The sequence below is a fragment of the Scomber scombrus genome, chromosome 1 (assembly GCF_963691925.1).
Source record: "Scomber scombrus chromosome 1, fScoSco1.1, whole genome shotgun sequence".
NCBI lineage: Eukaryota > Metazoa > Chordata > Actinopteri > Scombriformes > Scombridae > Scomber > Scomber scombrus.
The window spans coordinates 3,589,444-3,605,404 of record NC_084970.1 but is presented as its reverse complement, the minus strand read 5'-3'; the positions used below and the strand labels follow the sequence as shown (position 1 = coordinate 3,605,404).

Here is a 15,961-nt window from a genome sequence, read left to right as displayed (position 1 = left end):
CGTTCAACGGGAAATAAAGGAGACACACCGCTTTTCTCTAAAGGGATTTAAACCACTTTTATTTGCCACTGTAGAATTATTACAATTCTTCTTCTTTTCAGATATTTGGTTTTCATTGGGGTTTTTTTTGTTGTTGTTTTGAATATATAAGTATGCTGGAGCTCACCTCCGGATTGTGCATGTTGCCTGGCTGATGCAGGGGCTACATCTGGATTCGGGTTCTTCTATGCCCGTATTTGGAGTTATTTGACCAGGGCAGTTAACAGAGGACGCTACACATCCAGGTCAAATGACCGTCTAATGCCAGTGCTGAGTGTGACGAGACGCACTGTGACATGGAAAAAACGGGACTCTACAGCCTCCTTTATTACTTCATTCTCAATTCGCCCTTTATGATTTGTGCAAACGGTAAGTTAACCCCTTTTCCAGAGACGCAGAAGGGGAAGCAAAGTGGGAAATGAAAGAGAAATATTTTGATTGGAAATAGACATTTTTTGTTTAAAAGCTATATTTAAAAATAAAACCTGCCACCTGTCAGCAGGATTAAACGTTAAGTGTTGAATCTAAGCTTGTGTTTTTCTACTGTGCATGCCCCTCTGACATAGAGGAATTAGTTGGATAATTGTGTGAAACAGTAAACCATTAAAACACACACACACACACACACACACACACACACACACACACACACACACACACACACACACACATACTGAGAAATCCAGCTGTCCAAATGTGTCAAGAGCACAGGCTCATGATAAGGATGGAGATCTGCTTTCCATGATTTGATCAAATGAAGCCCAAGGCAGATTATAGGTCACAGGTGCTCTAATATAACTATAAATCATGGTTAATGGAGGCTACAGGAGGTGATCTTAAAATAGTCCGAGATGATGGCACACACATGCTTGGTCGAAGTGACAGGCCAATCTCCAAGTTGTTTTAGGCTTATGGAGGGTGTAGAACAACACTTTCACATTTGAGCATCATTAATCTTTTGCTTCTTGTGTCTTGCCCCCCCCCATATATACACATACATTTATATACGAAAGCTGCATTCACCGAAGTCCCTAAAGATGTAAGTGTGGGGGAGGGAGAGGATGTGGAGATGCCCTGCGCCTTCAAGGCTGTCAGTTCGGCGCCCATGTCTTTGGAGATCCAGTGGTGGTACCTGAAGGAGGACATGGCTAAAGAGCTGCCTCACGAGCTGCAGATCAGCTCCCCGAACAACAGAGCGAAGGTAACCGGCAACATAAACACCATTAGTTTACCATAAATGAAGTGTGTGTGTGTGTGTGTTGTTTTCTACTGTATGTCTACATCTGCCTTACAAGACTTGCACATATTTGGATAAAAACACCTTAACCCCAACATATTTATCTATTATCAGCTACAGAAAATGTGACATCTACAATGTAATGCCAGCCTTTAACAATCAAACACATATATATCTCCACAAGTAAACCAAGTAATAATCACCAGTGTTAGGGTTCTTAATTATAAATCCAGACATCCCACAGTTATAAATCTGTGCATGATGTGTGTCTGACCTCTGCTGCAGCATTTGTTTTAGGCTTTTACGATAACTCATAAGCAACCCAGCGTGTGCATGGCTCAGGATATGCTGGGGGGTGGGAAAGGGTTGGGGGTTGATGGGTGGGGGTGTCACTACGGCTGCAGAAAGGGCACTTGTTGGTTATCAGCAGCATTACATTCTTCTCAGGTCCGCTGCCTAAAAAAACCCGCCATGATAGGATATAGTGGCAGGACGCGGTGGGAATTACTTTTCCCTTTCAGCATGACAAATCAGTCTGAGTCTTTTTCAGTCGTCTGAGGAGTCAGGGACAATCACATCTGCAGCATTTCCTCTGCGCTTAAAGCACATTAAAACATGCAGTGTGGTGGTGGTGGTGGTGGGTGGGGGGACTAGGGGGAAAGGCGACGAGAGAGAGAGAGAGAGGGAGAGAGGTTATCAATGGTGTCTTTGAGAAATGTACGCTACCAGCTCTCTACATGCAGTTTCTCCTCCAAACGAAAGAAAAAATGTTGTCTTATTGTTGACAATCAATCTTTCTCTAACATATAACACTTAATTAACATGTGAAATTGTTGTCACGCTATTCACAGTGCTCTCTTTTTCCAGGTTGCTCCAAGGGAAGCCACAAAAATAAGTGTAAGTGTCCACTTTCCTGTGTTCATTTAGTAAAATTTGACTCCCCAAATACCAGACTGAAGACAGGCATGACAGCAGGCCTTACTCCATTAATGAAAGGGAAAAAAAGCTACCTGACTTAGGGGGTGTGCATTATTAAAAAGGTGTAATATGTAATATTTCTCCCACTGATGGAGATGGTCTGCTCTTTAAGGCTGAATCACGTCCTTTGTCTATTCATGATGGCATGACACCATTAAATGCCAAACGTCTGACTCAACCCTAATGGCTCTAATATGTCTGACGCTCTCAGCAGTAGTCGATTACTTGAAGAACTGCTCGTTAGGGGTCGACTAGATTAGTCATCGCCGTGGTGCTTTGATGGGAAGTAAGCTTTTAATCATTGCTGGTAAATGAAAGTTTGGATCTGGGCGTCAGAAAGCTAAGACCTCAAGAGATCTTCCTTTTGCAGACGTGTTTATATAAAGAAATCTTTCAGGAATAATTTCTTCCACTGTCCTCATTTCTTCAGGCGTTTTTTGTCTTGTAAATGTTTTCAGACCTTTAAAGTGATGTCGGTGTTAAACACGCCTTGGCAGGTTCAGTTTTGATAATATGTTAAATTCTTGCTGTTAAAGTGTACCCTTATTAAGGATAATTGAGGCTCTTTAAGAACTAATGTGTCGGTCTGCTGAGCAGCTAATACAGGGTCACCAGTTGGTACGTTTTTGATGGTGCCTCTGCCTCCACCTCCACTTATAAAACTTGAAGCTGCCCTCTTTATCCTGATTAATGCATTCTAAAACCGGTTGTTGTTCAAGCGTTGCCATTTGCCACATTTTTCTGTTTCTATCTTTTTTGTAAAAATTATCTGTCTTCATTCCAGACTGTGCGTGTCCAGGGTAACGCTATCTCCCACCGCCTCAGCCTGTCCAAGGTGAAGAAGGAAGATGAGGGGGTGTACGAGTGCCGCGTGTCCGACCTGTGGGCCGACGAGACTCAGGAATTTACGGTCCATGCGGCGCTGCACATTACGGCGGGTGATGGTATGGTCGCCGAGGAGGCCGTGTCGCACATCCAGAACCGTTGGCCTCTGAGGAATACCAACACAGCTCTAGGAGGGGCTGGAGCCGGAGCCGGGAGGGCGACCTCGGAGCCGGGCCACGGCCTGGCAGGAGGTCAGAGGTTAGGGCAGGGGAAGCATCGGGTGCCTCAGCAGGCCCAGCCTGGCCTCCTTCCGTCCATTTCATCCACCACCACCTCGGTGGCCAAGTCCTCAGCCTCACCGCTGCCCGGGAACTCAGCCATCCTCCGGCAGCAGCATGGAGCTGGTGAGTGAATGTTTGAGAGGGAAAGGGATGGAGATGGAACAGAGCCACAGTGACCCCTAGTGGTGCTGGAAGGGAGTAACCACCTGAGATTCAAACATACTGCACACAGCATACTGTATGAGCCTGGTGTGCTGGTCTGTATCTGTCTCAAGGTTCATCCGTCTTAGTAACTCAAATCAGAGCAAATGTGCTGTTGTTTCTCTTTGACAAGGATCCTTTATCTTTTTGTTGTTGGGGAAGATATTTAATTCCAAGATGCACTCTGGGGTGTTTTGATCAATTGCACCTGCCACTACTAGATTTTTGTGTGTTTGTGTGTGCAATTGCTGCTGCTCCTGCAATCTTTCCATGTGCTTTACATTCTCCTGGAGTCATCTTCCGTGACATATTGGACACCAATCATTTCAAATATTAACCTCCTGTTTATGTTGTTATGCAGGAATTTGCCAAGTGTCTGTCATTTGCCAATCTGCAAAAATAGAGGCATACAGTACAGTGAGATAGCTATAGAAGAGATAGTATTCAGGATGAAGAAAAGCATTAATTTATGTCCATCTTTTCTTATTTTTGCACCAGTAGCGACTCTCCTACTGTAAAGTTTAATCTTCTTCCATAATCTACAGCGCACACTGTAACTCAGTAAGCTTATGTACGGCTTATGAGCGAGTGGTTATATTATCACTTCTCATAAAAAATGCATTCGGTGAGATAGCATTTTCCTTGTTGGAAAAAAAAAAATCTAATTTGGTGGCATCCCTGCGTGTGAGAGCATGAATATTTCTGCATTCATACATACCATCTGTGTCCCCTCATGAAACAAATGCGATCACCCGGCTCATCGTCTATTCATATGCTCGCGCCGAAACCTCCGTCGCACTTCTCAAATCTCTGTAAATCAGGGGAGCGTTTTTGTTGACTTGTATACCAACGTGTAACACCTATTTATTGCTACCTCTGCCAGCGGGTTGGCAGATGGTGCGGGGAGGTATGGGAGCAAGAGAAGAGGAAGGGGAGGGATGGGGGGGCTTCGATGAGGCGTACTTCTGAATAATTAAAACTCATCAAAGTCTAGTCGAGTCTCGTCAGCCCTGCTGCTGATGCAGAGAGTTAGTCAGTCGGCCCCGTGGACTGTACGACAGATGCTGTGTGCTCTGCCAAGACACGCGAATACCATGTGTTGATATGAAGTGCCTGAACCCTTGCATGACTCCTATATCTTACACTTCCATGTGCTGTCATGACAGCATGTTGTTAAATAGCAGGGGTTAGTCTACAGTGTCAGAGGTATTGATATTCTTTGAAAAGGTCTGATGTCTGCTTCTCTGCGTGTAGAGCCTGCTGTGTAATTTCAGAAGAGTATCAAGCTACTGTTCTCATAGTTTTGATCACTCACTCAAAGGCTTCTCTCAGGGACAACGGAGAGGACTTCATCAGTGCTGCTGCTGCTGCTGCTACACTTATGTGCAGTTTTTTATTAGACATCTGATATCTGCACTGACTGACGCTGTCCGGAAAGTGCTATCAGCCAAATTATGAGGCAGTCGTAGTTTAAGTGTACAGTAGGTTATTAGGCCTATCACAATAATAATGTGATCGCCTTATTGTACAATAACGTAATCAACATCATCATGTCTATATATGGACTTATCATATGATACATGATCATGACCTTGATCATTTTTTTGACCTCAGTATCACCACACTTCACATTAGCAGCTAAGAGGCTATTCATGTCACATTGGCTAAACAAGTAGTGTCCTCCATTCCTCACTGTGTACGTCCTGAGTGGAGACTGTAGAAGTCTGTGTTTTTACACAAGTGTAGCATCCACTCTCCACCCCCCACCCCTTTACATTATTATACTATCATATTATCATTATATCAGTGGCATAACATGATCTTCAAATGACAATAATATCGTTTATCGTGATTGTTTCTGAGACAATATATCGTCCAACAAAAGTAGTTATCATGACAGGCCTAAAACCAGACATGCTATTGTAATGTTACTGATAAACTGTATCATTTAAAAAAAAAAAAAAAAAAATCACCAGTAATGTGGATATAATGACCAAGTGGGTAAAAGATAAATAATAGAGCAGCAAAGAACAGTCTGGCTAGTTCAGGAAATTACATAATGCAGCATTTAAAACCAGGAAAAGACAACACTGATGCCATATGTAAGACGATATCTGGTTTCATACCACGATATCAATATAATATTGATATATTGCTCAGCCCTATGCAAAAGTGTGTATTTTGTCTATTTTAACCACAATAAGCCACAGTTGATTTGTATTGGTGATAATTACTAACCAGCCCTAAATACATGAAGTGAATAAATAACTTTCTCCACGTCTAAAAACATGATGAAGACCAAAAGAGCACATTTCCATTTACAGTTGAGGTGACTGTGTATGACGGTCATCTCACAGGGAAACTTTTAAGCATCAACCTGTTAGAGAAAAAAAATGAAAATTGATTTTGATTTGTTTGAGAGATGTTCCACCAAAACAAATTCGACATGTTTTTTCGACAGTTGAGCTTCAGTAATCTGTGTTCATCTTCCTCAGTGATTACAGACACTTGTAAACAGTGCAGTGTTTAGTTTAATCAGGACAGGTACGAAAAACACAGTGGGGGTTTTTTGGGTTTTTTTGTCTTTTTTTTTTTTTTTTTTTAAGACAGCTGCATCTGCTCCAAGCATGGCAGATATAATGAGGAATCCCCTCTGGTGGAAAAAACCAGACATGTGGCGGTGCAGTGAAATGAGAAATACTGTATGTGAAATGGCCAAAATGACCGTGGCGAGGGTCAGTTATCAGATGTTTTTTTTTGCTGGTTAAATATCCCACAGAAAAAAAACCAGAGCAGCCCTGCAGACTGGCTATGAGCAGCCAAACTGACGATAAGGCCAAATGCACATATTCACTGTTTAACTGCAGTAAATTCAGACCTGCCAACATAAACATCTGGGAGTCCCTGACTGTGCACAACTTAACCGACTCTGGCAAGATTCCATCCTGCTGTCTCTCTGCACTTTTCAATAAGCCCTTCAAAAAAGAAAAAAACGACAACAAATGATTAACAAAGAAGTTGTAAAGCCACGTGACTGTTCATTTATGTAACCTACATCTGTTGGTTTAGTTCCGCATGATTACTGACGCAGCACATAAAAGCGAAGTCAGAAGCTCAGTGTCTATTATTGGACTGTCAAGCCTTATCACTTAATGCTTCTTATTCTTGTGGCCATTTCAAAGCAGAAACAGTGATGATATCACACTCTGCCACATTTGTTTTAGGACAAAATGTTGCTCTATGAGCTACACCTGAGACATCACAGCGGATGGAATTGAAATATTACAGGTTGATCGTGCATGGTGGGCTGTAATCCAGTTTGGACCACTTGTTTGAGGATTTTATATCTAGATCTGCCAATTAGTACAAACAGTTAACTATGATTAAAATGAGAATCCATTTGAGAGGAAAGACACTAAATTCTCCACAAGCTGTGCAGCAGCATACTATAACTCAGTTGTAGGAATTCATCTACTTTAATTAATATAAAACCCCATTTGGGCACCACCTCCTTGAAGGGGAATCTTTAATGTTCCGGAATACAGTTCTCAGTTTGATCAATGAATCAGTCTCATAACATTAGGGTTCTTTACAAAGCAGTGATCTCTGTTTACTGAGCTCTCCCAAAAAAAACCAACAGCAACTTCTTAGGATAAATGAAGGCATTTAAGACGATACAGGAAAATAATAATATGGCCTTTGAATGATAATAAAAATAAAATAATGAAGAAAAGCGTGGCTAGAAGTGTGTGGCTTGAGGTTAATGTATTGCAACGGGGAACCTCTAAAGAAATCTTCTTGTGAATTTTAATGTTAATCGACAAGGTAATCAACCCTTGATCACAAAACATTATCACTTACCATTGACACATTCGGTCGTAGTTTGTGTCATCTTAGCAGGTCTGGATTTGTATTGGTTGAGCTTTAGTTAGCTGTAGTGTTGAATGATGTGTCCCAGCTTGGGCCTGGTTGTAGATCAGTCTTTGTAGGTGCGGCGGTGTTGAACCACTGGTGAAGTGGGGTTAAGCCTTGTTTCAGGCTGCCGTTAAAGAGTCTCTGTCGGCTTATCTCCCCGTTTGCCTCTTCTGCTGACAGCAAGCAGGCTGAGATCCAGTTTAAATGTTGCTATCTTCTTCAAAGCAACGTTTCAGGAAAGGAATTTTCTTTCCATGTTTACTTATTGTCGGTCCTTTCTCCTGGTTCAAATGACCCCAGACTTCATCAACGCTTTTAGTTCAGGCCGTAATTTAGTTATTGGTCAGAAATGGCCTCTCAAGAGGTCTGTTTAATCTCCATTTTGTCACAGTGTTTAACTTTGGACAGTGTCATATTGTCAGAGCAGCACTTGGCAAAGAGTTCAGTTCGGTCCTGGGTGAGGCAATGCTCCATGTCTCTGGAGAATTCACTCACCTCCTGAATTTGAAATTAAAGAATGATTGTTTTATCCAATGAAATTAAAGAAAAAGGCCGTTATGTGTCCTACACAGAGATCTATGGTGTTTAAATAAATGTGTGAAACAGGCTGGACACGGGTCTGTAAAAAGCCTTAAAATACCAATTACTAATAAAACACCTTAATTAGTATTATATAGTAGCTCTTAAACTTTGTCCCCTGATGACTGACGGTAGTGTCTCTCTGGATGGCATGGTTAGCTAGTTAGCTAACCTGCTAACACTACAGTTTCTGTGGATTTACTTGATATCAAATTTCAACCCTTTCTCCAGGGCTTCCATTTAGCCGTTAATCTTCAATATTTCAGAGCCGGTCTCATTCATGTCATTGCACCTGTCAATTTGAGCTGGTGATTTCCATCGCAACTCACTTGTACATTCCCTATTCAGAATATAAATGCTTAGGGAAATATTGGTTAATAATGTATAGGAAACATTGCTGATGAGTGAAAAGACAAACTGTAAAAAAAAATAGGGCAATCATCAGTCCAGTCAATGAAGAAGTTGACTAGATTCATTTGACAACAGACTGTCTCTAGGCTAAATGAGACAGGATCACATTCACCTTTTTATTTAAAAGCCAAGTATAAACTATAAATCAGAGCTCCAATAATAATACAGGGGTCTAAATGACGTTCACCATAGAAATTTGCATTCTACCTTATGATGGCCTCATTTAAGACTCTGGCTGTAAGACAATTGCTGTGATTAATACTATTAAAGGTGCAGTGTGTAGGATTTAAATATCCTTCGCTCACCCTTTCCTTCCCTTCCAAGAATGTAAGAGAATTAACAGTCGCTACAAAACTCACAAATAACAAGAAAGGCAAGTGTTTTGTTTGTCCGTTCTAGGCTACTGTAGAAACATGGCGGTGCATCATGGTGGCTTCCATTGTAGGGGACCTGCTCCCTTTGTAGATATAAAGAGCTCATTACAGTTTCAGGTGATTATACACAAATTAAAACATACTCATGAAAATTATATTCCATTTCTGCCAAGTCTATTCCTCTCGATACCACTAAATTCTACATACTGCACCTTTAAAATTCTACATACTGGACCTTTAAAATTCTACATACTGCACCTTTAAAATTCTACATACTGGACCTTTAAAATTCTACATACTGCACCTTTAAAATTCTACATACTGCACCTTTAAAATTCTACATACTTGACCTTTAAAATTCTACATACTGCACCTTTAAAGCTGCAGTCTGTAACTATTTTTTGTGATTGATTGATTTGCTAAAATTGTCATTATGATCTGACAGTAGAACAAGATACAGATAAGCTATGACATAATTCACTGTCTCTGGGTTAAGCCAGCGGTCGTAAAATGATTTGCAAGAATCCATTCGCTCCCGAGTAAAACAACCAATCAGAGCCCGGAGGAGTGTCAATGATGCTGTACACACGCTGCTGGCAGCCCCCCTCCCCCGCACAGCACTCGAGCTCCCACTCGGTAGCGCTCCCCCCCCTTGCAGCGTCTGCTTTGCTCTTACTCGGTCAAACAGGTTTCCTCTCTAACTGAATGCAAAATTAACAATAAATATCAGCTTGTAGTATATAAATCACAAGAATGAGATGAATTTGTCCATATCAGAAGAACTTTATAGTTTGTATTGAAGCTACGGGTTCATTTCTAAATAAGTATCCAGTGATCCAGCTGTAACATTTTTAATTGCCTTGCTTAGTCTCCGCTCTCGCTGCTGCTCGCTTTCCAATTGTTGCCTTTCCGGTTTGATGAGTTCACTGAAGCACGTTAAAGCTTTTTATAGTTGAGCTTCTGCATGTTCAAATTACAGTTTCAATTTGAGCTCAATTAATAACACAACCCTGGTGCCGATCCTCTCCGTACACATTCACTTTAATCCATTTCACGAGGCAGCTAACAAAGGATCATCCAATTTATCTCTGACATAACGGACATCAACATGCTAGTGGATTAAAAAGCTACATTGTAATCATAAAAAAAAAATTTAAAAAATGGACCCTGTTTTCCATCCAGCCATTTCAGCTGACGAGAGTGCTCGCAAGCACAGTCAGCACATTACTTATTACACACTACAGCCTGAATGCAATTACTAACACCTAGTCCGCATTGTGTTTGCCGTAAACTTAATTTTGTTGACAAAGAACTCAATGAATTTTCTTATTACCAGTGCATAAATGTAGCTTTGCACAGGCTCGATCGCACAAGCTCAGTCTGCACAAGAACCTATGCCTGTGAGACAGGTGTCAAACCAATCAGTGTTCAAGATTAAGATGATGATGTATCTCGCAGGGGTCTCCAAACGTCATGCACGGATTTTTAAACCAATATAAAATGAACAATTATTTACTTTTTATTACTTAATTACTATTTATCATTTCAGAATGATTGAGGATGTGATGGCTGAAAGTCCAGGAGACATTCTTTTATATTCATTAAAGACAATTTCACCCCCCACAAAGCCACATTTCAAAATTAACCCTTACATACTGTTCAGATCAAATTTGGCCTGTTTTGACATTTAACAACTGTAAAAACAGCCCAAATGTCTTTTACCCTGAAATTTCATGACTTTGTTCTAAAGTGGCCCAAAAAGGCACAAAAATTAAAATATTTTAAGTGTTATACTTTTGTAAAGTTGCTACACATTTTTGTCCATTGTGGCTGTTTTGGGTCAGATTTGACTCGTATCTATTGACATGTGTTTTAGTGAAGTGAATAGTTCATAGTTTTAATAAGATAGTAGTTATGAGGATTTCTTTTTATGATGTAGCAGTGAAGACTGATGGCTCTAATGGTTATACAATAAACCCCACACTTCCATTAAGTTCTTGTTATTTTCACTTTACATAAAATACATTTCAGTCATTATTGCTATGTTATATTTTCATGTCTTAGGTAAAATAGGACATGATATTGTGTTTTTTTTTTCAAGGTTTAATCACATTTATTGATCAGTCAAGAAAGCATCAATAGTCAAATCGACTATTGATGCTTTCTTAACACATCTGTGGTTCAACATTTGGTATAGACACTTTTTATGAGGAGATTCTTAGACCGGGTCAAAACTGACCCAGAACAATACAAAACCTTTGTATTGTCCTGTTTGAAGTTATCAGTTGAATGTGTGATAGAGAAAGTAAAACAGTAAAAGTGCACGTTTTTCCAGTTTAAAATACAAAAACTAAAGTTAAGGAAAGAACCAGATGTGTAGTGGACTGTATACACAGGTGTACACACTTCTGGGCAGAAGGACTTACTGTTTACCTCCCTAAAAATAGGCACTATGTACTGAATCACTGCCCCTGCTGCACAGTTAATGCTGCAGAGAGTCATGCTACAATCTTTCATAAAATATCTGGAGTTAACTGAGCACTGCAGACTTTTCTTCCCTGAAAAGGCATTACCTCCTCTCAGGTAGTCTATACTGCCTGAGGAGTGCAGTCCCTTCCCTCACTGGTGTCAACTGAAGTGAACACACCAAGAAACATTATTAAACCTGTAAAAAAAAAACACCTGCATAGTAACAATGACACTAATGACAGTCACAAGCTAGAGAGTGAATGATCCACAGAAGCGGATGATGACTTGATGTAACAGCAGCTAACAGTGCTTCACTGGCAGCCGCACCACTGCAGGGTTTTGAAAGTGTTGTTGATGAATTCCAGTCAGACCACTCTCACCTCAACAGGTGCTGAGATTTCAAGCTTCTAACAAGCAAGCTGCTCCGTCCTCTGTGATTCACTCTGTGTGGAAAAATGCCAGGTGTGGAAAATAACTAAGCACATGTACTCCAGTACTGTACTAAAGTATCATTTAAAGTTAACATTTCTTATTCAATTCATTACTTTATTATTTACATTATTTACTCAACAGCTACAGTTATTCATTGCTTTGCAGAGAAATATTTGACATATCATCTTATAAAATATAATACTTTGAGTCTCATGCAGCAACATTCTCTTAAATTTCTGTTAAGAGAAACAATAAGAGAAGTCAACTCCTGATGCACCAAACGTTGTTAACCAGCCAGATGTTCTCTGACCCAGCTGTGCTGAATGATGAACCACTTGATCTGACATTGGAGGCATATGGCTGATTGTTTGTTATCAGCATAGGTAACACCCACTAAACACTATATAGGAGCAGGTGTTGTGCTCATGTCCAGGAATCAGAGAGAAACCATAAAAAAAAAACAGCAAGAGGAAGATGAACTCTAGCAATAATTCAATTGACAGTGTTCAACTTATGAAAGTCCTAATTGAGATCAATCGACCAACAGTATTTCTTTAGCTCACAAATGTAATAACATAATCAAACGTTGATTATATATGATGTGATTATGATATTTATGCATTTTTTACGTTCCTCAAATTTATGTTATGTTCCTTTGCGTTCACAAACATTTGTGAACCGGGAGAACGAGATGTTTGGGAACGAAGCTCGACCGCCCGTAAAATCTTATCTTAACCTGAGAGAAGAACAAACATAAGAAAACATTGATGAATCCCAGAAACCAACGGGTACTAAGAAAATAAAAGCAAATTGTAGATATGAATGAAAATAAGAGGGAATATGTACAGTAAATTACTTCTTGCATGAAGCACATTATTACATATTAAACTACCTCACAGTAAGGCAGGTCAAATCTGCAGCTGACCAGCAACATTAAAATGCTGCTTACATTTGAAGGCATCAGAAATGATAAAAAAAAGTAAAATTATACTATAAACTATAGTCACATTTTGAATGCAGGACTTTACGTTTAATGCATTTTGATTTTTTTATTGTCCTATAATACTTGGGGGGGATGTGGCCCAATGGGAGTTGGGTTTGGAGGGCACATTATACACACCTACCAAGAGAGACATATCATCTTGTACAGAGAGATGATGATGTTTGAAGCAAATGCCTCATGATGCTTCCCAGAGTACAAGAGAAGTAAAACGTGACTTAAAATAAATGCAAAACATTCATTAAATACACAGATCCTTGACTTTATTTTGAAAAGGCTAGCTTAGTTCACTTGTCCACAGTGTAATGCCATCACTAACATCTGTCATGTGACCTCACTTGCATTATCATTGACCCTGTCAAACGACTCTGCAGCGGATCCTTTAACAGATTCAGATGTTAAGACACTTACTTTCTAATGCAAAGACACTGATGTAAACTTACATCCTGTTCAATTACAAACTGAAACTGTAAAAAATGAATAGCATTATCATTGCTGGTGACTTTTTTTTTTTTTTTAGATTCTTGCAGAAATGAGTCAACACTATTAGGAGATGTGAGCTGGTGTCAGTGGAGTCAGTGTTGCAGTGGCTGATCAGAGAACCGTTCTCTTCTGTGACTTTTAATCCAGATGATCCTGTGATGTCCTCTTTGCTCCTCTACATTTATTGTAGCTTATGAATCAGTTTTCTTGTTTCCTGATATGCAGCTGGAATCAAACTTTCCTTTTGTGAAATGCATCTCTCTTGTTTTTTCGTCCTCGTTTGTGCGTTTGTTATTGAATTTTGGCCTCTGACTGTTTTTGTAGTTTTCTGTCTATGTCACAATTTGCTCATAATATTCCTCATTAAATATTTAGCAGCCACCACATGTTTTATAGTTTCCAGACACCAAATATGTCTAATATATATAGGTAGATAGAGCTTCCATTTGATGGAATATGTATAAAAAAATGCAGTGTTTCACAATAAAGGTCATGTAGCTTCAATGAAAAGCTCTTTACAAAAATTGCAGTAAATGATACAATTAGACAATGTGGTATAAGATGAGTTGATCAAATGTAAGCCCACATAAGGGGAAACAAAAAGAGGGATTTTGTTCCCTTTTTTCCAGTTGTATCCATCAATAGATTCATTTTCTTTATTTCTTGGCCAAAAGGAATATAGCAGTTGCAATTTTACTGTAATCAATGCTTAAAACTGAAATCATAATACCTATCATCTATTATGTGGATGTCTGATGTCAAATTTGCACCAGAGACATTTTTTGCTGATTTTTTTTTTGATTGGGAAAATAAAATAGATTTTCCTGTAAGAGCATAGCAGTCAGTGCACGTTTGAATCTGAAAGCCCTCCTGATTAATATTGCTGTGGTGTGAGCTGATATTTTCACATTTCTAGTCCTTGAGTGGACTGTCATCCAGACAGGCCTGCTGGTGTCTGTTACACACTAAATCAAATACACTTTAAGTGGCTTGCTGACACTTTTCTATTGACACAAGAACCTGGAGGAATCCATCTCGGTCCAATTTTTTTTCTCCCTCCATTTCCTCTGAGTTGATCTGCTCCAAAGTATTTGACAACGGATGAAGGTTAAAAAAAAAAGCGCGGCCCAACCCAAAGATTACCCCTCACGCTCGCTCCGGGCTCCGCTGCCTTATCCACAGTAATAAGAGCCAATGTTGTGAGAGGGGGGGTAGGGGAGGAGGAGGAGGAGGGAGGAGGAAAAGGAGGGCTCAAAAAAATGCAGGCATCTGTCACTTTTTCTGCAATGTCATCTGACTGAGTGGCAGAAACAATTAATATGGGAGGGGGGGGGGGGGACGGTGGCCGCTGGCAGTAGGAGAGGAGGAGGAAGGAGGGCAGAGATAAGCTGTCAGGTGTCTCAAATTGCCTCTCGTATTTTCATTTTTCATCTGTGGTTTGGTGGCCTTGCCTAGTAACTGATAATCTCGCCCGTCCCCTCTCTCTCTCTCTCTCTCTCTCTCTCTCTCTCTCTCTCTCTCTCTCTCCGTATCACACTCTTCATGCAGCGTTCAGTCCTCATCAACTTGTACAGCTAGGAAACGATCGCTCGACCAAGTTGCATTTACAAGGCGTTTGGCGTTCAGACAACCGTCGATCAAATGTCACATGACCTCAAACTATGAAAAAACCACAGCAAGGTGTAAGAGAACGTGAGGAATGTAATTGCTAATATTGATTTTCCTGACCAATATTGCAGTTGCTATTTAAATACTAATGACGTCTTGTGAATTAAACTCCACGTGTGTATTTGCTCACTCATGCATTGTTTTAAAAATGATATATTTGTATTAAGTAGTATCAGAAATTCGTGTTATCTCTGAATAGATTAATAGAATCAAAATAATGTTGTCAAGGTTTTTTTATATATTTCCAGCCAGTCAAAGCAAAGTCTACTTCAGGTAAATTAAGGTTAGTTTCCATAAAAAAAACAGGCCGCTTGAGTTTTTCTTGTTCAGTACAAGGAAAGTAAAGCATGCAGATTTTTTTGAGAAAAGAAAACAATATATCTAAGAAAAAAGAAATGTGCAGAAGGAGCCAATAAAACCCATAAGGGCTTGTCGAGTGGCCCTCCTGTGATGAGACATACATAAAAATATAATATCAATATATATATCATGATATATATCTTCATATATAATAATGACATTTATAGTAACTGATCACAGCTACATAGTCAGTTGCAATAATTATAATATAACAAAAATGCAGGTGTGTGTTGTGTATGTTGTTTTATGACAGAAAGAAACTAAACTAACAAAAAGTAGAGGGGAGCTATGGGAATCTTTACATTTGCATTTCAAGGCAAATATGACTATTTGTATGGACTTGCTCACAGCCAATCAACGCAAGCGTTCTCCGATTTAATACGACATGTGATTGGCTCACTGCCACAGCAGCTACAACCCGTCTGTGGTGGTGAAGTCGTGGTGAATTTGAGTTAGCGCGCTTAGCGGTTCAGAAGCCGAGATGCCACCTAAACGCTCTAAAGTGTGTCTACACTACACGCCTGGGTACTTGGATTGGTGCTGGTATCGTTATTTTTTTAATGATACACGGCCCTATAAGTTACTAACCCTACCTATAATCATATTGTGTCTTTGATAGATTATAGATAATTAGAGATTGGGGCAGCTGTGGATCAGGAGGTAGAGCAGGTCGTCCACTAATCAGAAGATTGGCGGTTTGATTCCCAGC

General features: G+C 39.9%; 1 protein-coding gene across 1 annotated transcript in view; it reads left to right on the top strand.

Moving 5' to 3' along the window:
- Nucleotides 1–314: 314 nt before the first annotated feature.
- The window catches only part of vstm2b (V-set and transmembrane domain containing 2B), a 32,584-nt gene continuing 16,937 nt past the window's right edge, over nt 315–15,961 (top strand). Inside the window, exons 1-4 of the mRNA XM_062419443.1 lie at nt 315–408; nt 1,053–1,240; nt 2,144–2,173; nt 3,039–3,483. Of these exons, the coding sequence (XP_062275427.1) occupies nt 336–408; nt 1,053–1,240; nt 2,144–2,173; nt 3,039–3,483 (736 nt within the window). The 5' untranslated portion in view covers nt 315–335. The remainder of the gene's footprint in view (nt 409–1,052; nt 1,241–2,143; nt 2,174–3,038; nt 3,484–15,961) is intronic.